Raw genomic sequence first — 23672 nt, forward strand, 5'->3', positions numbered from 1 at the left:
CAAAAACTGGCAGAACGCAAGGAAAAACAGACAAACTCATATTTACAGTTGAATACTTCAGTAGACCTCTTTCAATAATGGATAGGATAAGTAGACACAAAAAGTAGAAAACCTGAACAACACCATCCAACAACTTGACTTAATTGATATTTATAGAACCTTCTACTGAACAATAGCAAACACCCATTCTTTTCGAGTGCAAGAGAAACATTCACTGAGGTAGATTATGCACTGGGCCATAAAACAAGCCTCAGTAAGTGTAAAGAATTAAGTCATACAGAGGCTATTCTCTTACCATAACAGAATTAAATTAGAAAGTAATAATAGAGAGATCCTCAGGAAATCCCCAAATATTTGGAAATGAAAAATCACACTTCTAAATAATCCATGAGTCGCAGGAGAACTCACAAGAGAAAAGAGAAATTAGAGAATGTTTTGTGCTGAATGAAAATGAAAATACAGCCTGTCAAAATTTGTGGGTTGTAGCGAAGGGAAAACTTAGCTTTAAATGCTAAAACCAGAGGGGCACATGGGTGGCTCAGTTGGTTGAGCATCTGACTTCAGCTCAGATCATGATCTCACACTTCGATCTCATAAAATTCAGTTTGAGCCCTGTGTCGGGCTCTGTGCTGACAGCTCAAAACCTGGAGCCTGTTTCAGATTCTGTGTCTCCCTCTCTCTCTGCTCCTCCCCCACTTGCACTCTCTCTCTCAAAATAAACGTTAAGAAACAAAAGATTTGTTGAAACCCATTTACCTATATACTTAAAATGTATGCTACTGATTGTAAATTATACCTCAATAAAGCTTGTTTTTAAACTAGCATCACTAATAGTGGGACAATGTATCATTATCTCACCTCCTGAGGTGTTACAATATGAAGTATACAGTGTCATCTTTGAAGTCTTATCGAAACCATTAAACCTAAATCTAATTAAGCCTTAAGATCCGTGCTGCTCCGTACCATAGCCACTAGCCACATGCAGCTATTTCAATGTATATTAATGAATGAAAATTAAATAAAATTTAAAATTCAGTTATGCAGCCATGCTGTCTACATTCTAAGTGCTCAGTGACCACACGTAGCTGTTGACTACCATATTGGACATCTCAGAGAACATTTCCATCATCACAGAAAATATTCTATTGGATAGTACTGAGTTGTAACATCCAGATTATAGAAAACACAGAGGATAGAATAAGTTGTATCCTTGCCAGGGAAACAACCAAATCCGGCATGTGGCTCATTCTATAAGACAACTGTCATGGTCTCTTCAATGTGTTAATGTCATAGAAAAAAACTAAGGAAGGAAAATGGGAGATACTGTTTTAGAGCAAAAGTAGCAAAAGAAGACTTAAGCAGATCCAGTGAGTGAACCTTGACTAGATCCTGGCTTGAAAAATGACAGCTACAAAAAATAAAATACATTTGGGGGACAGTTGGAAAAAATTGAATATGAACTGGACAAACGGGAATTACTATTTGATCTTTTTAGCATAATATTGGCACTGTGATTATGTTGGAGGTCACAATTTTCAGGAACTTCACAATGAAGTATTTAGAAGTAAAGTTTGGTGACATCTCCAGTGCACTTTCTAAAAGATCAGCAAAAATAAACATGCACACAAATATAGATGAAGCAAAATGAAATATTAGCAGTGGATTAATGTAAGTGGTATGCATACAGATAATTACACTATTCTTCTAACTTTTCTGTATATTTGAAATTTTTATAAGTTGGGAAAAGTGGAAAAAAATTCTACGTCCCTCCCATTATTGCCATAGCATAGAATCATGGTCTCCACGGACCAGGCTTTACAGGGGAAACTGATGCAACTGATGTATGGTATGTGTGACCTTTCTCTGATTTTGGCTTTATTATTACGACTTCACTTTTGAAGGAAATGCAGAAAGGGGAGCATCCAATCAAGCTTCCTGTCCTGGGCGACTCACGGACGGCTGCTTCTCCTGTCGGCTGGGCATTTTGTCAGGTAGGTGCTTGGCTTCCAGTGGGGAAGGGGGCTGGTGCTGGCAGTGGGTCCGGGAAGGGTGCAGACAGGCCAGCGGCCCACTCTGTCCAAATGGGCCAACCACCTGAAGACTCAACCTCCTCTAAATAGGGGTTCACTTCTAGGTCCTTCTCACAATGCATGTTGCTGGGCTTGAGACACCCAGGCTCTGTTTTAGGACCTGGACACCAGAAAACAGAACTGGGAGCGCCTCATGGTTTCTCTGGGGCAACCCCAGAAAGTAGGGTGTGCAGAAGGCACAGCCCCACAGAGAGGTCAGAACTAGCAGCTTTTCCTCAAGACTCCCGAAAGCAGAAATTTGCACAAAGCAAGGATGGCACCTAGTGGTTGTTTTATATGGATGCTGTCCTTCCAGCCTGAGAAAGTAACCAGGGCAACCTGGGGAGGATGGGAGAAAATTCAACGCCCTGAGAAAACTCAAGCAAGGGCAGAAAGCAACACACGTGTGCACTCTAGACACTGAATGTCCAGTGAGGGTGAGAGGACCATCTGGGACTACCTGAGAAAATGTTGCCATAGGCTCTCCCCATTCATCAAAACTCATTTTGGTTTCTTGAAGCTAGACAGTCTCCCACACTTCACTGATCAAGGATCTCAGTTCTAAGGTGTTCATGTTATGTTTCTAGAACGCACCTCTTAAGCATCTATTTTGCTCCTCACTTTTGTTCTTCGACATTCTGATCTCTGGTTGGGAGTAGATTGGTCTCCCTTTCTCATGGCTTCCACGGCACCTGTCTTGTAAAAATAAATGACATTTACTTCATTCTACCTTGTTTTCTAAGTACTTGTTCAACTGTATCTCCCCACTCATCCCCACCCCTAAATTGTAAGTGCCATAAGTCACAATCCCAGGGACATTCCAACGCTGTGTGTCAAATGCAATCAACTGTGTGCAAAGCACTGAGCACCCAGCTGTGAAACAAGAAAGGCAGGAAAAACCCTTCTCGATGAAAAGATTCCCACCTATGCAGAACCCCAGTGCCTCCCCTATCCTACTGGAGTCCTAAACAAACACACAAAATCATTCCGTCATGAGGTAAGAGCCTGAGGAATATGATGTGCCAGAACAAGCGAATTATTTACTTTGCCCAAACTGGAATGTTCAGCCACACACACTCCTAAACTACAATTAGATCATTTCTTCCAATGCGATTACCCCAACCTGCAGAGGTAGTAGCAAGAGCCACCATTTCCCAATTAAAAAAAAAGTCATCGGGGCGCCTGGGTGGCGCAGTCGGTTAAGCGTCTGACTTCAGCCAGGTCACGATCTCGCGGTCCGTGAGTTCGAGCCCCGCGTCGGGCTCTGGGCTGATGGCTCGGAGCCTGGAGCCTGTTTCCGATTCTGTGTCTCCCTCTCTCTCTGCCCCTCCCCCGTTCAAGCTCTGTCTCTCTCTGTCCCAAAAATAAATAAAAAACGTTGAAAAAAAATTAAAAAAAAAAAAATCATCATCATATGATATTCCTATCCAACGGGAAAACTAAATTTTAATGTTATAACATTCCATGATGGAATCAATTATTTTACTCTATTGCTCTACCCCAAGCCAGGCCAACTGGTCCTGAGGCAGTTTTAAGGAATGAGGAAGTTCTGTCTTACAAACTTGGAAAGTCTTCCAACATGCGCCAGGTAATAAAAAGTGAGTTCTAGTTGCGGAATGCTACATACAGTATACCATTTATGTGAGAAACGGAGAAATGACTTATTTTCTAAGAGCACATGTATGTAGGCAAAGAAAGGCATAGGAAAAGCTTCAGAAGAACCCAGCCTCTAAAATAACCATGCTCACCTCTGTGTGTGACCATCCTGGGTGGTGAGGAAGGGGATCCGAGGTGGGGGGCAGATTTAGTTCAGCCTTATACATAATGTTTTCATCCTTTCTGACAAGAATGTATTTCTGTATTACTTGTCTAAGATTTATTTTTTCAATGAAGTACCTGGAGTGATCAGATTCAGAGGCAAAAGGGACAACAGTGGTTGCCGGGGGCTATGGTGAAGGGGAGAGGAGTTAGGGTTCAGAGGGTAAAGAGTGTCAATTTGAGAGGATGAAAAGGTTCTGGAGATGGGTGGTGGTGATGGGCGCACAACATGAATGTACTTACTAATGCCACTGAACTGGTTAAAATGGTAAATTTTATATTATGTATATTTTACCACAACTTAAACATTTTTTAATTTGTTAATGCTTTAGCTCTCTGTGAGGTATACAACAGCTCAGTTCACAATGAACCTGACTGCCCCCTTCACTACCGTGATGTGACATACCCAGGCCTGGGTGATTGATGTGGTGATACCTGAACCAAAACGAAGCCACGCTCTCCCAGGAACCGGCAATTTGGACTGGCTCAAGCTCCCAGGGGAAAACAGGTAACACACTTTGATGGTGTTTGAAGAATTTCATAAAGGGGCTACTTGCAAAGGTGTGGGCAGAGTTAGGGGAAATTGGCCGGAGAGGGTAAGGCATTGAGAAAGGCAAGAAAGCAAAGTGAACTTCAAACTGCAGCCACAGAAGAGCAAAGGGGGAATTGTTCCTGGACTCTAGCCAGAGCTAAGTCCCTGCCACCCCAAGGCCAGCTGGCTAGTCGGAGAGCTAGCCCAGGCCAATAAACAAGACCCTCCTGTCCTCCCACCCCTGCCAGTCCCGCCCATTGGCTGATCCCAACCAGCTGCCAGCCCAGAAGCTGGGCTGATGCAGTTTATAAAACCCAGCCTCCTAGCCATGGAGCAGATGGAGAAAGCGGGACAGTGGATCTGGAGACGCAGAGAATATCCAGCTCTCCTGAGAGTCAGCAGTGCCTGGATTATAACATCATAAACTTGGGGACAGAGGCGACAGAGGGCAGAAGATAAGGGACTGCTCGGAGCCCTTGCCGGTTCTTCCCCCTCCCGTCTGTAATCCCTTCCTGAGGGCCAGCTGGTTCTGCCTGTGCACTGAGATTCTCTGAAGTTGTAATACGTTTGTTTTGCTCAAGCTGCCTCCAGTCAAGTTTTTTTCTTACAACCAAAGAATATTTACGTAACAATACGGAAGAATGAAAAAATATTTAGGGAATATTTATAGGTATAGAGATACCAACAACAAAAATGAATTAATTGCAAAGCAACACTGGTTCACACCAATGTAGCAGTGATACAAAGGAGAGAACAGTGAATAAAATGGTTGGCAATGAACCAGACCTGCCATATGAGCATACGTCTACAGGCCAGAAAAAGAGTCTTAGTCTGCTCAGGCCGCTGGACAAATACCACAGACTGGGAGCCTTAGACAGCAAACATTTCTCTCACACAGTTCTGAAGCCTGGGAAGCCCAAGATCAAGGTGCCGGCAGATCTGGTGCCTGGTGAGAACCTGCTTCCTGGTTGGTTGGTGGATGGCCATCCTCTCGTTGGACGCTCACATGGAGAGAGCAGAGACAGGAAGGAAGCTCTCTCGGGTTTTCTATATAAAGGCAAGAACCCCACCATGAGAACTGCACTCTCCTGACTTGATCACCTCCCAAACGTTGCATCTCCAAATACCATCACATCGGGGATTAGGGGATCAACATACGAATTTGGGGAGGACACAAATTCAGTCCAGTGCTAACAGTATTCAACAGTGTGGAGAAAACTGGTGTGTGTGGAGGGAAAACTAAATTAGAGCCTCCCCCATCTCACAGATACACGGAAAAGAATTCAAAATGGATTACAGCAGCAGCTTTCAAGTGCCTTACCCACAGAAACATGTTTTAGATTGCAACCTAACATATATATGCCCCTCTAAAACAATCACTCTCATCTACATGCAACGTATTGATGTTTTATAGCAATTATTTTTTCTACTTGGAAAAATAGTGGTTGCAACCAACTTTATTTCACGTGGATTGATAAATCACAACCAGTTACTAGAAAGGTAAATGTGGGGGGGCAGGGAAGATGAAGAGGACTAAAACAAAATACAAGGAGTATCTTCCTAGGGGAAAGGTTTTTTAAGCTTAAAAATAAGAAAACCATAAAGGAAAATAGTATCATACAAAAAATGAAAAGGCAAGTCGGGGGAAAATATCTGTGGCATGTTTGGCAAGGGATGAATATCTTTAATAAATAAAAAGTCTTTACAGATAAATAAGACAATCCCTTTAAGCAAAGACAAGGACCTGAACTTGCAAGTCTAAAGAAAGAAAGAGTCTTAAAAAAAAAAAAAAATCAATACAACCTTTCTGGAAAAGGATTTAGCAAATTTCATGTCTGAAGAGAATATTCATGTATTTTATTAACTAACGCTATTCCTAAGAATACCTCATAAGGATACATTTAAAAAGAAATACAAAACGTGGGCAAAATGTTCACTGTAGCGTTACTTACAACAAATTTAAAGTAGAACATGATGGAATACTAAAAACCACAGATAGCATCATTTCAAAGGGTAATTAATAATATTAATGTGACAAAGAATAAAATGAACAAATGTTAGGATTCCAATTTCTTAAGAAAAATGTGTGCGCACTCATGCAAACAGAAAAAGATTTATTTTATTTTTATTTTTTTTAAAGAGAAAAAGATTTAAAGGAGATACTCCAAACAGTATAAACGGTTATCTGTTAATATAATTTTATTTTCCTTCCTTATGCATTTTGGTATTTTCCAAAATTTACTCAATGGATGCCATTGTTTTTAAAAACAATAGGGTTTAAAAATACATTAAAGAAAAGGGGGTGGGAGGGGTGCCTGGGTGACTCAGTCTGTTAAGTGACTCTTAATCTCAGCTCAGGTCATGATCTCATGGTTCCTGATCTCATGATCTCACTGTGCACTGACAGTGCAGAGCCTGCTTGGGATTCTCTCTCCCTCTGCCCCGCTCCCCTACTCGTGCGCTCGCTCTTTCTCTCAAAAAACGAACAAAAGGGAAAAGGAAAAACAAATCGGTTAAAATCGTCCACGTATATTTTACCACAATAAAGAAGGGGAGGCAGACTTTGCTAGGTTGAAAATACTTAACAAGGTCAAAGTTTGGCTGAAAATGGCAAGTTTATTTCTTAGGTGTAACTGCATGGTGATGGTGCCCATGGTCAGGAGGAAGCTGTCCACTAAATTATTAGAATGTACCCTAACCAGCCGTCCTAAGTGGGTGGGTGCCTGAGGAGGCCCAGAACACCTGCGTTCCAACCACAGTAACTGTCCCATTAAAAGCAGGATCAGTATGAAGTGAAGGGCCCAGAGCAAGGTGAGGAAAGCCTAGAATTCCAACCCCTTCACAATGTAGACTACACACTGCCCGTTACACCAGCTAGTAAAACCATCCAATTCATTGCTTATTCCAATTTCACACTCTGGTTCAAAGACAATCTTCCCATTATAAAGCCAGTTTACTCTGTGGCTTTCCTGTGCAGAAAGACAGGTCTTCACCAAACTTGAACACGCTACTCCACTTGAGAGATATGCTTCTCACTGTAAATACACCATTTAAATACCAATCTTTCCTAGAAGCCTTGTTAACTCTTTCACTTCACGAAATTGCATCACTTCTAAGGACAAAGGCAATTAGTTTCTGAACCTGCGAAGCTTTGGCCCAGTTTTGCAACATCGTGACCACACAGGGCCAGCTAAGGCAGCTAGCTGCCACATGGCCTCAGTCTTCAGGGATTGCAGAAGGCCAGGCACCACCATGCCCCTTCGCCTCTTTCTAACTGGAACAAAACACGCTACGGTGGGGCCAAGGGTCTAACAAAATGCTTTCATACCTACTTACTTCCATCAGGAAATCCCTTCACTTCAGCGGCCAGTTAAGTATAGTTATTTCCTCCCCCTTTGAGTGATCATTACCTACAAAGAATATGCCAGGCAACTTTTAAAGTGGTGATTTTCAACTTCGGGGTTTTTCATTTGACATTCCTCACGTGCATTTATAATTGCCTTGTTCTTCTCAGAACTACCTTCCATCAAAAACTATCCACAAAGTACTTGCGAAGTATGCTCAATCTGGTTTTCTCACAGCCAGTCAGCCAGCATTGTACAGAAGAGACAGAATACCATCTATCCCGCACTTGTGCCAGACCGTGCCTGCTAATCTGTCTACACGGCTACAGACTCTCATTCTACATTTTCTGATCCGGTATACAAATTGTGGACACAAAATGGGTTAGCACAAAGGACAGTGCTGAGGTGCCGTAAAGGTAAAGAACACATTATATTAAAAAACAAGTTTGCGGGGGGAGGGGGCCGAGGGGGCGCCTGAGTGGCTCAGTCAGTTAAGCATTCGACTTCAGCTCAGGTCATGATCTCACGGTTCATGGATTCAAGCCCCGCGTTGGGCTCTGTGTTAACGATTCAGAGCCTGGAGACTGCTTTGGATTCTGTGTCTCCCTCTGTCTCTGCCCCTCCCCGGCTTGTGCTCGGTCTCTCAAAAATGAATAAATGTAAAAAAAAATTTTTTTTAATAAATAAAGATAAATAAAATCTTAGGGGCACCTGGGTGGCTCAGTTGGTTAAGCGTCCAACTCAATTTTGGCTCAGATCATGATCTCACAGTTTGTGAGTTTGAGCCCCTCCCTGCCTACTGTGGGGCTCTGTCCTGGCAGTGTGGAGCCTGCTTGGGATTTTCTCTCCACCCTGCCCCATTCATGCTCTCTCAAAATAAATCAACAAACTTAAAAACAAAATGTATTTCCTTCATTAAAAAAAATTGTACACCTGAGTTGCCTTCAAAGAAGGGACCAACAAATGGTCATGAAGGGCATCATAAAAAACACCGTGGCCTGGGAGGACACACCAGTAATATCACCTACAGTTGAAAGAATCACAGCTGAAGGTTGTCATGAATTCAGATTTCAAGAGAATGAAGAGTAAATAAACATCAGCCCCTCCTACTCCATGGTCACGCTTTCTTGGATGCGTTCCTTGAAGTTTCTCTTCTCGTACTCGGATGCTGAAGCCCCAGGCCTGGGTGCTCTTCCTATGTACAAGCGCTCTATGGGAAGCTCACGCAGTCTTGTGGCTTAACTGTCACATACATGTCAATACCAAACCTCCACCTCCATCTCACTTTCGCCAAGTCAACTGGGTAGGTATGTGCCTTCCTAATTACACATCTAGAACTCAACGTGTCCAAAACTCAATTCCTGATTTACTTTTCTAAACTTGCTCTGCCCATAGCATCATCCAGGTGCTCCAGCAAAAAAACACTGGGGAGTCTTCCGTGACTCATCCTCTCTCATACCTCACAAGAAATCCAATTAGCTCTGATTTTAAAACAATCCCAGAAGCCAACCAAACCCAGACTACCACAATGGTCTAAGTCACCATCATCTCTCACTTGGATTACTGCCAAAGCATCCTCCTGGTCTCTGCCTATTAGAATACAATTTTTCGATTTCTCAACATAGCACCAGAATGATACAAAATTCTCAACACATAAGCCAGATAGCACTCCTCTGCCCAAACACTGCAACTTTATCAGTGAGAGCACAACCAGTGCCAACAATGGCCTGCAAGGCCCTATGAAACCTGACTGCTCGTTACCTCTGCTAACCTCTTGATGTACTCTCCCTGTTTGTCTCATTGACCATCTTGCTGCAACACAATCACAGGCAGGTGCTGGCCACAGGGCTTTTGCTCAGGCAGTTTCCTCACCTACAACACTCTTCCCCAGATACCCACTTGCTAACTCCCTCACCCCTCCTAGTCTATGTTCAAACCTCACCTTCTCAACAAACCCTACCCTGATCATGTATTTAATTCTGCAGCCTACACTCTCCCACCCCCAACTCCCCCCCATTAAGTCACCATCTAACGTACTACATAGAATTTACTTGCTCTTATACATTGTGTTTGCCTATCTCTCTGGTAGAACGCAGCTTCTCAGGACAGAATTCAGTGATGTATGCCAAGCAACTACATAATCCCTGGCACAGAGTAGGTACAATCAATCAGTATTTGTTGAATGAACGAATGTACAATGCTGAGAGTTAATTTCCATGGGGAACAGCCTTATATCAATATACCCAGTGTTCTCACTACCACGATTCCACTTCTGCGCCCCAAGAGCCCCGCTGCACTAAAACTTCAAAAGTCCCAAACCTAAGTTTGATACCTACTTACATCAAAACATATACTCTGTATATTCATCTACACCCAAAGACTTCTTTACAAATTAATCTGATACCCCTACCTATTTAGTATTCTTGCCAAAAACATTTAAACCAGAATCTAACCACAAGGAAACAATCAGACGAATCCAGATGGTAAAACATTTCTCCAACACAGACTTATTTATGGGAATCATTTAAATATCAAAATCATGACACACACACACAAAGGGGGATATTCTGGATTAACAGAGCAGTAACCACAACCAAATACAATGTGTTAATCCTTGATCATGAATGTAGGGGTTAACTTTTCAAAATAAAAAGTTGGGAGGAAAAATTATTCTCAGAAAAGACAACACCACACACACAAAGCGCGGTTGGCCTGGATTAGGAGTGAAACGACAATGGTGAAAAACACCCTTAAACTAGAAACGTCTTTGAAACAAGCCTAATTAAGCCCCGGATTTGTCTAACCCCAACAATTAGTAAGCAATCACTACACACGCGGTCCTTTACTTCTCCCGGGAGAGTCAGGTGCAGGGAAACCATGACCACCACTGCAGCCTCGGGCTGTGGGAGCACGACTCAGCCAGCGGGGCTGCATCCCAATTCAAAGTTCCTGGTTCTTTCACTTCGTTACAAATTCCAGGTTTTCCAACAAACCCTGAGAGTGTACCTATTAACGCTAGCGGAGTAGGATCACTTTCTTGAAACCTTCACACAAGCCCAAATAGGTGGCTGTGTTCCTCTACATACACCACAAGACAAGACTGGGTAAAGATGAATATTTATTCACTTTACAAAGAGAATGGTATTAAATTGCCATAAACAGTTCCATTTATAGACAAATATAACTGTACATTACACCAGTAGCTGGCTCAAACTTGTTTCCCAAGACGCCTATATGGCTCCGGCTCCATTAGTTGAGCACAGAAATCTCTTGTCCTGCCACTGGTGTTAAAAAGTCCCTCAGAGATCATGGTTTTGTGTTTTACATATTCACAGGTGGTAAAAATAAACCCATCTCCCCAGCCCTCCCTTAGAGTTGAGCTCCCATCTGCATGTTCCCTAGAGAGCACTAAACAAATACTGGCTCATTCTTTAAAATTAAAAAAAAAAAGAAAAAAAAAAAAGTACTGATAATTTGAAAAGGCTTTTGTTGCACACCAAAATACTTATTTATACATACATAAAAAAATCTTGAGTCAGATTTATTATTTTAAAGGTAAACAGATACCCTAACACTGCCAAGAGTGGGTAATGAAAAGGAAGGAAAACATTAAATTACTGAATTATAAAAATATTTTCTTTGGAAAAAAATTCCAACAAGGTTATCATTAATATCTAAAACCAAAGAGAAAAAAATAAACAATTGTTCTTTGATCCATTAGTAATTTAAATAAAAGTGAAAACCTCTTCAAAAGCAGCTATAACTGAATTTTTTAAAAAGTTGCAAGTAATGGATACTTCTAAATCTATACACTGATGATTCTTTACAGGCAACTTGCAGTCAAGAAAAATCCTTAATATGGCTAATTCTTTAGTTTTTTTAATTACCATAATTTTTTGTGTGTTTTAAAAAAATATTCCACATGACAGATTAAAAAATAAATGGCTGTTTAGGGGAAGCACTCCAAATATTCAGCCTGACTCAAATCAGATCACCACCATTCACAGACAAGCTAGGGAAATTGATATTTAATTTTTAAAATCGCAACCGTTTTTACTACGAATCTTTAGTCATCCCTTCATATTTTATGAAAATGTACCAAATTAAAAATTGTTTTCACTAGTGCTGCTTCATATCTGGATTTGACGAGAGATACCGACCTGAGATAAGAGCTGACTCCTTCACAAAGTCCAGTTCTTGAAACCCTACAAGGGAAAGGTCTTCATCTTCACTCCTGTCAATTCTTGGTATAACCAACCATACTAGGATATTATATTATAAAAATATACCATATATTGGACACTCATGTCAGTACATTGCAGAAAATGTGTCTATTTACTGTGTAAAGTTTATTAACATTTGAATGAAACACTCTTATTTACACAGCTAAGTCTGGGGTGCTCAGGACAGCAAGATGGCATGGGAACCACCATGAGGAACTTGGAAATGTGCAACGGTCCTTGGCATCCGTCCCAGAGACAACCCTCCCAGGAGAACTCGGCAGCACTGGGCAAGGTGAGCCAGAGATTACATAGTTCCATTGGCTTCTTTTCCATCTTCATTCTTCTTCACTTTCATTTTCAGGATCTAAGTCAGAATCTCCATTTAGTTCCTTCTCACTTGCCACATCTCTGTCCTCACCATTTTCCTCGTCTTTTTCTTCAGCATCTTCCTCTTCCTCTTCCTCCTCTTCATCAACATCCTCATCTTTTTCACTTTCTTTATCTTCCTCATCTTCATCCCAATTATCCTGGTAGAAATATATTAAAAAAGGAAAGCATTCATTAAGTCCTCATTCTTACAGAACACAAGGATATAAAAGCAGATTTATGTAACAGGAAACAAATCACTCACATCAGAATCCTTCTCTATTTCATCATCTGACTCCTCTTCAGAAGACTCTACAAGGAGAAAACCCAGCCTTAAGTTTGTAATCGACAAGCAGAGGGCAGAGCCCTAAAAACTAAATAGAATCAGATTCCTGAATGTACTTTTAGAAATATATTCAGCTATCATCCACCTAAGAAGTAACATTAAGTTAATACTCTTCTTTGCATAAAAGTACATTTATTGTTTTATTCCACCAAGATCTCACTGAGGAGGACAAAGTACCAAAACCTTAACAAAATCCATCCTTAAAAACGTAAGCCAAGGATGTGGAGAAAAGGAAACCCTCATGCACTATTGGTAGAAATGTAAATTGGTACTGGCATTACTGAAAACAGTATGGAGGCTCTCCAAGAAATTAACAATAAAACTACCAGATGACCCATCAATTATGCGCTGGGTAGATGTCGAAGGAAACAAAGTCAGGATCTCAAAGAGATACCTGCACCCCCATGTTCACTGCAGCATTATTTACAACAGCCAAGACACGGAAACAACCTAAGAGTCCACTGATGGAATGGATGGATGTTTAAAAAAAATGTGGTATACATTCAGCCACTGAACTCAGCTATTAAATATCATTCAGCTTTTTAAAAAAGGAAATCATCCCATTTATGACAACATGGATAGACCTTGAGGGTACTAAGTGCAGTAAGTCTGACAGAGAAAGATAAATACTGTATGATCTCACTTATGTGTGCAATCTAAACAACACAAAACTTACAGAGAAGAGACTGGTGGTTGCCAGACATGGGGAATGGAGGGTAGGGAGAAATGAGTGAAAATTAAAAGATACAAGCTTCCAGTTATAAGATAAAGAAGTCCTGCGGATATAATGTACAGCATGGTGACCACAGTTAACGATACTGTACGGTTTATTTGAAAGCTGCTAAGAGAATAAAAAAAGTTCTCATTGTTAGGGGGGAAAAATGCAACTATGTATGGTGATGGATGTTAACTAAACATATTATGGTGGCCATTTCGCAATACATACATGTATCAAATCATTATGTTGCACGCCTAAAAAAATATAATGTCATGGGTAAATTGTATCTCAATAAAATTTGGAAAAATGTACATGAAGTCTAATTAATTCAGGTATGCTTTTATGTCCTTCAGTTATGTTCTATAATTTTCTCTATATAAAGGTTTGTTTCATTTTTTAGATATATTTCTAGGGACTTCATAGTTTTGATTGCTATGAATGAGATCTTTTTCCTAATAAATTTCCTGACTGGGACACATGTTAGTAGACACACAATATGTTACTAGAACATAATAATGCTACTGATTCCGATTCCTTTTTGCTGATCTTGATATCCAGTAAACTTGCTTCCTTATCTCATTCATGATGGTATAACTGTAGATTCTGCTGCATTTTCTAAGTTGTGATGGTTAACAACTGCCAAGTCCAATGTTCTAGAATTCACTTCTTTCATACAGTACTAGGCAGGATATCCAGAAGCAATAAAAAGTACATTATTGTCTAGTTCCTGACTTTATGGGAATGCTTCCAAACTCTGCCTTGATACAGATTAAGAGAATTCCTTTAAATCTGTAGATTGCTTAGATTATCAGTAATGACATAAAGACTGAATTTTATGGAATTCTTTTTCTAGATCTATTCGTATATAGTGTTCTATTAATCAGTTAATGTAGTAACTACATTAATAAATCCTTGATGCTAAATTGTCTTACAATCTTCAAATAAATTCTACTTGGTATTTTAGTTAAGCACTTCTATAATCTGCTACTCAGGATATTTGAAGATGGTCTAAAATGTTGTTTTCTTAATATCCTTATCTGGTTTTGACTCATAAAATGCCAAAATTGTAACAAAAATGACTTATTCCTTAAAAGACTGATCAAAATTCACCTATAAAAACTCTATGCCTGGCATCTTTGAGCAAATGTTTTGATTAAACCAATTTTAGGGCCATCAGCTTATTCAAGGTTTCTAGTTCTTTTTATTTAGTCAACTTTGGTCATTAATGTTTCCTAAGAAATTACCTATTGTCATCTAGGGTCATAATGTGCTGGCCTAAAGTTTGTTCACAGTGTTCTCCTACTTCTGTTCATCTCTTCCATACCTAATGCCCTTTTTTGTTACTCTATTGTATTTGTGCCTTCTCTTTTCTTATTTGATCGTATTTTGCCACAGAAGGTGTGCCAAGCATGATCTTATTCACATTCATGTTCTTTAAAATAACAGAATTCAAAGTTAAAAGATGAATGTTCCAATTCTAAATTCTACACTGCCCCCAAACCTTACCTTCCTCATATACCAATTTTGCCTTTTGCTCAGGACAAGTCATTCCCTTTGATTTCTCTGAAGCTGTGACCTGAAGGACAATACGGTTTTATCATGAAACAGAGTACACGGTTATTTCAAGTATCGCAACCCCCACCACACTCCACCTTCCTCACAGTAAACTTGCCCTCAACCACTACGGTGGATGGCCTTAATACAATACAGGTCAAATACAGAGCAAAGAGCAAATTTGCCAAATACGATAAAGAATTACTCTGTAGGGGCGCCTGGGTGGCGCAGTCGGTTAAGCGTCCGACTTCAGCCAGGTCACGATCTCGCGGTCCGTGAGTTCGAGCCCCGCGTCAGGCTCTGGGCTGATGATGGCCCAGAGCCTGGAGCCTGCTTCCGATTCTGTGTCTCCCTCTCTCTTTGCCCCTCCCCCGTTCATGCTCTGTCTCTCTCTGTCCCAAAATAAATAAACGTTGAAAAAAAAAATTTTATAAAAAAAAAAAAAAAAAAAAAAGAATTACTCTGTAAAAGTTGATCACCCTGTAAGGTGATCAGAATTTCTTTCTATGCCTGGAACCTGTTGTTCATAGCACAACTGTCCTAAGCATATTAACAACTGAAATAGGATAGTGAGAACCCCTCCGGAAAACAGGCACAATTAGGTTTACTTACGATCGAATACATAACATTTCCGAGTTATTAACATTTATCAATTTCTTGCTGAAACACACGGCTTTCAATTCCTCCCTGTATTCCTATCACATCCAAAGTTTAGCACAAAACAATGTGATTTACTCACTTGAGTAATCAGAAGAATAAGCTTTCCATGAAGGTGGGAGAGTTTCTGAAAAGTTTTTACTCTGCTTTCCATTAACTGGTATAGTGTCCCCAGCTGGGGTACCAGATCAGGCAACTAGGGAGGGAAAAAAGATGATGTCATACCATCATGACAAAGTATAAATAACAAACATACAAATCATGCTCAGACACACCCAAGTATTCAGCCACTGCCCCCCAAGTATCTGCTTGCACATCCAGTGGCAGTGTCTGCTTGGGACACAGCCTAACATCATCTCAGATTTTTGTAGGCCTTCAATGTCCTAATGGCAAAAAAAACAATGGATTTTGTTAAGTAATGATACAGGGTGAGAAGAAACTGCAAGGTAGTTCAAGAAAAAGCAGGGGAGGGTGCTGTTCTTTGTGCTGATCATGAGGTTTTAGAGAAGGTCAATACAAATGAGACACTGAATAAAAAATAGATATATCCCTGGGGTGCCTGGGTGGCTCAGTAGATTGGGCATCAGACTTCAGCTCAGGTCATGATCTCATGGTTCAGGAGTTCGAGCCTCGCATCGGGCTCTGTGCTGATAGCTCAGAGCCTAGACGCCGCTTCAGATTCTGTGTCTCCCTCTCTCTCTGCCCCTCCCCTGCTTGCACTCTGTCTCTCTCAAAAATAAACAAACATTAAAAAATATATACATCCCCACCATATATCTCCGGGATAAAGAGGACTTTCCTCTGAAACTTACTCTGACAGTATCACATTATCTACTTCTACCATAAATCCTCAGAGTAAGTTGAAGGAAGCTCTTCCCAGTTTCCAGAGACCAGAGACCAGCACAACAGAGCAACACAGTACGAAGCTGACCTTATCGTATTTCAAACATACTCCCTATTAATGAATCCTATGAACCATGCTTAAGGAATTAAAGCACGGATTAAATTGTCCCTCCATAGGAACAAAAAAATGGACCCTGCTCTGCCCGTTAATTAGCCTTTACTTGTCCTCCTATCACTGACAATTTAGGATAAATAAGAGTATTTCCTTTACATGTTAAATAGCAAACAGACACAAAAAGAATAAAACAAAGTTTAACATGATCACATTCCAATTACCATCATCTCTTATTTGTCCCTATTCAGAAGGTAAGTTCCAGGAATATGGGTATCTGAGTGTCTTGTCCATTACTTAAGCCCCATGCCTAGCACAGTCCCTCGGCTTAAAGAAGGTAAAGATACCTGATAAGGAAGGAGGAAAGGAAGGAAATGTAGAAGGAAAACCACTGTTTTCTGAGGTGAGAGAACTCTTGGCAGTCGAGTCCTCTCTATACCACGCTTCTTTGGTCTGTTTTGCCATGACTGTGAACATTACACAACTACTACTCCAGCAGTTCAACCTTAGGAGTTGATTCGGGAATGAATTTCACTACAAGGCCTCCTAGGGCTCTTTTCACTTCTAAACAAGTAAATGAGGTCACAAAATAAGTGCTGCCCGGTTTACCAGCCACAGTCCCAAGTCTTGAAGCTTGTGGGACTCTGTGCCTGCCCATCAGATGCCAATCAGCCACTCCACTCACCACTGCCCTCAACTGCCCTCCCAAGATTCTGCAACCTGGGAAACCCAACAGCGTACCTCCCCACATTCTAACATCCTGGCGAATTCTCCCCAGACACAAAGAACAACACACTGCTGATTATCCAATTGTTTCTCCGATTTCAAACTAATGAAGGGGGAAAGGAGCCTGAGACAGAACAAGGGACAAGGGACCAGGCAAAGTTGGATGAAACTGTGTTAAGAAAGTAAGAACAGGGGCGCCTGGGTGGCTCAGCTAAGTGTCCAACTTTGGCTCAGGTCATGATGTCACAGTTCATGAGTTCGAGCCTTGCGCTGGGCTCTGCACTGACAGCTAGGAGCCTGGAGACTGCTTCAGATTCTCTCTCACTCTCTCTGCCCCTCCCCTACTCATTCGTGCTCTCTCACACACAAAAATAAACAAACATTGAAAAAAATTGTTTAAAGGAAGAGTAAAATTAAGAATTTTCTTAAGAAAACCTATTACATGGCACTAAATAATAAAATTAAAGAAAAAAGTAAATTGGATAATTTTATTTCTAGCTTAAAACATAACTGATTTGATGATGTGGCAAAGAACACAATTCATATTATGACATAAAATTGTTTTTTTCTGGTGTTGCTTTAAGATTTTATGTTCCATGCTTCCCATTTGCATAGATAATCAAGAGCTTACAGCAGTCCTACAAAATGACATGTATTAAATATTTAATTTCATTTTTACCACAAGCTATTTGTTATTGTCCTGGGACAAGGTAAGACAGGGGAGAGATACATACAATGTAAAAAATAATTTTGTGAAACAGGTTACATACATAGAAAACTACATCTAAAGGCTAATATAGTAAGTCAGTATGTTACTTTTCTCCTTTCTGTATTTTTTCAAAGTTCTCTACAGAATATATATTACTTTTAAAACCCAGGGCAAAAAAAAGAGGCCAATTTACAAAAGGCAACAATGGACATTACTACACCACACACCTGGGGAAAAATAAAATCTTTAAAAGCAGCAGCTGATGGCTGAAGAGCAGTTGGAGAGAGGATGGTTCTATTAACCCCTCAGTTTATAATCTTTATCAAAGCCAACTATAGCTGACGACTTACTGTGGATAGGTAGGATGCATGGACCGTTAACACACATTTTAGCCACTGAACCATTAAAACAGCACTGAAAAAAAGAAAAAAAAACCCAAGTAAACAAATATTCACAAATTCAAAATTAAATACAACTGAGTTGTAATATTAGAAGAATTTAGGCCAAGTGAAGATCCATAAATTGTGTCCTGTGAAAACAACACTACGAAATAAACCACTGACTTCTCATCCCTTCAGACTCTATCAGAGATCTGAAATATACCCATCTCTGGAGGGATTGTGAGGGGGGAGTTACATGGACTGGAAGAGGACAAAACTCCCTTCCCTCTAAAACAATTCAAGAATAAAGCCCATACTTTACTTCATAATTAACAGACAGTAATTATGGGCTCAGTAAACTGGGCTTAACTGAATTTGCATTTTACCCCGAACATCTACTCACTATCAGGTACAAATAGCAAAAGATTTCCATGCCACATTAACAGACAAATACAGACCAAAAAAAATGTATAAGCTCAGCCTAATCGATGAATTATTTGGCTTTTCTTTGTGAGCTCCAAACACTACTGGAGTCTATGAGGGAGAAGAAAACTAAAAGAAAAACTATATTATATACTATAGCACTGAAAATACTACACTTAAAGCTTAGGATCTTTGACATACCAACTTCCTATTTATATACTTAATCATCAGATTATTAACAAGACCCACAAAATTCAGTCATATAAAATACTTCCTTATAATATCTTAGGTTGGGAGAATTCTACAAATGGCAGTTTTATATATGATTAGGATGAAATCTTAAGAATTCATTAAATGACCTGATAATAAAACAAAACACCAAACACGAGTTTCCTAAAAGAAAGGAGAAAACTATGCTAAAATCTTAGGAATAAGAATCCTTCAAGTAAGTAGGAAGAGCAATGTCTGACCCTTAAAGAGTCTTCCTACTTAGAATTTGGGGCTACCCACTATGTAATTTCATGCTGTCAGAAATTGCTGTTTTTAACAGTCACCTTTAAAATGTTTATAAAATCAAAGCAATTTAAGTCACCTAAGTATCTTACCTATTAGGATGTCCCTGCAATCTTTTTGTAAGCTGAGGGGGAGAAAAACAGTATTAGCAACAGTACGTCAGAGGCAGCAAATCTGCACCAATTCCCACAATACATAACATCCAGAAGAACAAAGAAAATATAAAAAAGACTATTAGGAAATCACTATTCCTAAACAATTCCTAAATTTCCTAATTCTTCAATGTTCAACAAACATAATCTAGGAATACTTCCCACAATAAGAGTAATTACCTGATAAAAAATCTGGCTAGGATTTATATGAATGAATGTTCAGAAATGGCAAATCCAGGGCGAGAAAATAATTTGTGGTTGCCAGAAATTGAGGGTAAGGGAGAATGAGGAGTGGCTAACTGGTACAGGATTTTTTTTTTTTTTTTTTTTGGTAAGAACTACACAATCTGTGAATATGTTAAAAAAAACACTGAATTGTACACGTCAAAGGGGTGAATCTTATGACATGTGAATTATATCTCAATAAAAAAATACACAGAAAAAATATGGATTAGGTCCATCTTATTTAAGTAGATCTATCATCTACTCTAAACACTCTGCTTGCTTATATACTGCAAATCCATTTCTCTATACAGATTCTCTTTAATTCACAGTGTAAGGACCTTAAAATGAAAAGAATATTCAGTTACCTCTTGCAACAATGGAATAACAGCATGCAGGGGCATCCTTAATACAGTCCTCTTAATTAGGTTTAAATTCCTAGTCTGAAGTACTTTCTGTGAGAAAATAAAAATAAAGATAAGCATATTCAGAAGGTAAGGACACTACAGGAGAAACTATCAGTAAAGATGATTTTAAAAACCAAACAAACTACAAACTGAATTTTAGTGAATGACGGCTGCTGGAGGGACTGACTAAAAAATGTTATGTTAATGTCCATGGCTATCAGGCAAGTATAATCTTCAGGAATCAGGGCATTTGATAAACAGATTTCTTCTCTACAAATTTTAAACTTTATGAACAAATTTTTATATAATACAGAACACCTCTATACATTTAAATACAGATATATACCACTTTAGAGAAGCTGCCAAACCATCACTACATAAAATTAGAGTTATAACCACATTAAGAGTGAGCAAAACACACTAAAATCACACTTAGCAACAAAACTTTTACAATTATCAACTTTCTGATAAGATTTTAAGCCAATCAAAAGATAGGTTCTTTCTAGTTTCTGGCTATTAAAATATAAAGTTGCTATGACCATTCATGTACAAGTCTTTATATGAACATATTTTTGATTCTCCAGGTAAATACCTAGCAGTAGAATGACTGGGTCTTAAGGTAAATAAATCCTTAACTTTTAAGAAGTCGCCAAATTGTTTTCCAAAGTAGCTGTACCATTTTATATCCCCACCACCATGACAGGACATTTCAGCTGCACCACATCCTCCCCAACAGAGGAACTGTCTTTTATGGGCCCATAATGGGTGTGCAGCATCACGTCACTGTCACTTCAGTTTGCTCATCTGTGATGACTAATGACACAGAACACATTTACATGCACTGATTGGCCATTTGAATTTTTTTGTGAAGGATCTGTTCACACCTTTACCAATGGTTTTTTGACCTGAGTCTCATTATCCAGATGTTTGTGTATTCTGGATATGAATCCTTTGTCTGATGAAGGAGTTGCAAACATTTTTTCCCAGCCTGCAGCTTGCCTTCCCACACTCTCTTAACAGTGTCATTTCAAGAGCAAAAGATTTCAACTTTCATGAAGTCCAAATGACCATTTTTTCCTGTAGATGGCTTGCTGGGAAGCCATCTAAGACTTCATCCACAAACGTTTGTGTAGATTTTATCCTGTTTTTTTCTAGAAGTTTTGCAGGTTTTGGTTTTACATTTATGTATTTTGGGTCGACTTTCATGAAGTAAGAGTTGAGATGCGTTTCTTCCCATATGGATATCTGGTTGATTCAGGACCAATTGTTGGGAACAGTTTACTTTCTCAATTAACTCAAGTTAGTATGTTTACTGAAAATCAATTGTGTGTAGTCTTTTTCTGGACTATTGTGGTTTCTTAATTTATACTTATTTTTCACCAATACCAAACTATCTTGATTACTGTAACTTTATCTTGAAATCAAGTAGGGTAAGTCCTCCAATTTTACTTGGAGATGTTGAAATTTAATTGGGAATGCACTAAAAACACAAATGTGGGGGAAATTCCTCATTTTAACAATATTAAATCTTTCAACCTACCAACATGGTTTAGATATCTATATATTTGAATCTTTGTTAATTTCTCTCAATTTTTGTAATTTTCAATGTAGAGGAAGAGTCATCTTTTATATATTTAACTTCTTGGTACTACTATAAATGGCACTTTCAAAAATTAAGTAAATTTTTAAAAATCTTAAAATCTCTATCTTTTCTGGGTGCCAATAACTTGGCTTCTCTTCTCTTTTCATAAGCTATAGCCTTTTGAGTCAAATTTCCACCTTCCTAAAGCCACAAGTTTAACGTCAAGTTTTCTATGGCACGGAGACACAGGATTCAAAGCAGGCTCCAGGCTCTGAGCTGTCAGCACAGAGCCCTGACACAGGGCTTGCACTCACGAACTGTGAGATCATGACCTGAGCCGAAGCTGGTGTTTAACCGACTGAGCTACTCAGATACCACTCTAAGGTGGGGATTCTTAACCTCAGTTTTACTCACATGATGTATCCCTGCCATTGCTACCTCCCTTCTTTCATTCTTTAAGTCCTCCTACTATATTTCATGTGTCCTCATAAGGTCACTTTGGGGAATGGGGAAGACTATTTTTAGGAGAAAAAAGTTTTGTTTTTTTTAACTTGTCTCGCTTTTTATTTTAGAGTGAAGTACAGAATATATGAATGCATCTCCCAGGCAATACAGTATGGGAAAATCTCTATACTTTTTTTTTTAAGGGTTATTTTAAGCCCTCACTATAAAATTTACAGGTCTTTTCCAGCACCCAATTTTTCAGGATTCTAGTTTCCAATTACTTCTACTTAAGTAATACAACAATGAGAAAGTCTTATGTGTACAATGCTTTATAATTTAAGAAGTGCTTCCATAAACATCATTTCATTTGTCCCAAAAACTGTGACACCTAATAAAAGGACACACTGTCAACTTTGAAGTACCAAAAGATTCTAACCTGAATCTCTACAAGCTTTGAGATACAACTACCAGTGTATAGAAAATATGACAGAGGAACATGTTAAATGATACCATTTATTGGGGCGCCTGGGTGGCTCAGTCGGTTAAGCATCTGACTTCAGCTCAGGTCATGATCTCGGGGTCCATGAGTTCGAGCCCCAGGTCGGGCTCTATGCTGACATCTCAGAGCCTGGAGTCTGCTTTAGATTCTGTGTGCACCCACCCCGACCCCCCTCCCGCTCTCTGCCCCCCTCCCCCATCCGTGCTCTGTCCCATTCTCTCAAAAATAAACGTTAAAAACAAAATTTAATGACAACATTTATTGGATTAAATGACCCAATAAAATGGAGTTTTGCAGGAGACAAAATACAGACTATGAGGTCTCTATGCAGCTAATTACTCAGCTCCTCTAAAAAAAAAAATTAACTGCAAGAGACAGAAGAGGCATACCCAATACTGTGTGGACTTCACAGGGATCCTGTTTTAAAGGAAGCAAAAATAAAAACTAAAGAAGTTTATGAGAGAATCAGGGATATTTGATGATCTCTGATGGATATTTGATGGTTTTAAGTAATTACTATTTATTAGGTGTGATAATAGTGGGTTTTTTTGTTTTTTTTTTTAGCGTTTATTTATTTTTGAGAGAGACAGAGACAGTATGAGCAGAGGAGGGGCAGAGAGAAAGGGAGACAGAATCCAGAGCAGGCTCCAGGCTCTGAGAAAGCTGCCAGCACAGAGCCCGACGCAGGACTTGAACTCACAAACCGCGAGATCATGACCTGAGCTGAAGTCAGACGCTTAACCAACTGAGCCACCCAGGCAAACTGGATTGTGGTTATTTTTAAAAGGACTTGCTATTGTCAGTGGAACAGGGATTTAGTTATGGATAAAATGATGTCTCTAAAAAATATCTTCACTATAATGTGGGGAGACATGTGGGCAGATAAATGAACCCATCATAGACAGACTGGCTAGATTTGATCACTTCTGAAACTGAGTGATTAGTCCATGGTGGTCCACTGTAATAATTTTTTAAATTTTTTTTTTTCAGTGTTTATTTATTTTTGGGACAGAGAGAGACAGAGCATGAACGG

The 23672-nt window shown here is 39.5% G+C and overlaps 1 protein-coding gene across 1 annotated transcript in view; it reads right to left on the reverse strand.

Moving 5' to 3' along the window:
• Positions 1-10868: 10868 nt before the first annotated feature.
• Positions 10869-23672, reverse strand: part of WDR43 (WD repeat domain 43) — a 47067-nt gene continuing 34263 nt past the window's right edge. Inside the window, exons 12-18 of the mRNA XM_030311384.2 lie at positions 20076-20162; positions 19426-19457; positions 18368-18431; positions 15710-15823; positions 14923-14992; positions 12618-12664; positions 10869-12513 (exon numbers count right to left, since the gene is read on the reverse strand). Of these exons, the coding sequence (XP_030167244.1) occupies positions 12322-12513; positions 12618-12664; positions 14923-14992; positions 15710-15823; positions 18368-18431; positions 19426-19457; positions 20076-20162 (606 nt within the window). The 3' untranslated portion in view covers positions 10869-12321. The remainder of the gene's footprint in view (positions 12514-12617; positions 12665-14922; positions 14993-15709; positions 15824-18367; positions 18432-19425; positions 19458-20075; positions 20163-23672) is intronic.

This window comes from Lynx canadensis, chromosome A3 (assembly GCF_007474595.2).
Source record: "Lynx canadensis isolate LIC74 chromosome A3, mLynCan4.pri.v2, whole genome shotgun sequence".
Taxonomy (NCBI): Eukaryota; Metazoa; Chordata; class Mammalia; order Carnivora; family Felidae; genus Lynx; species Lynx canadensis.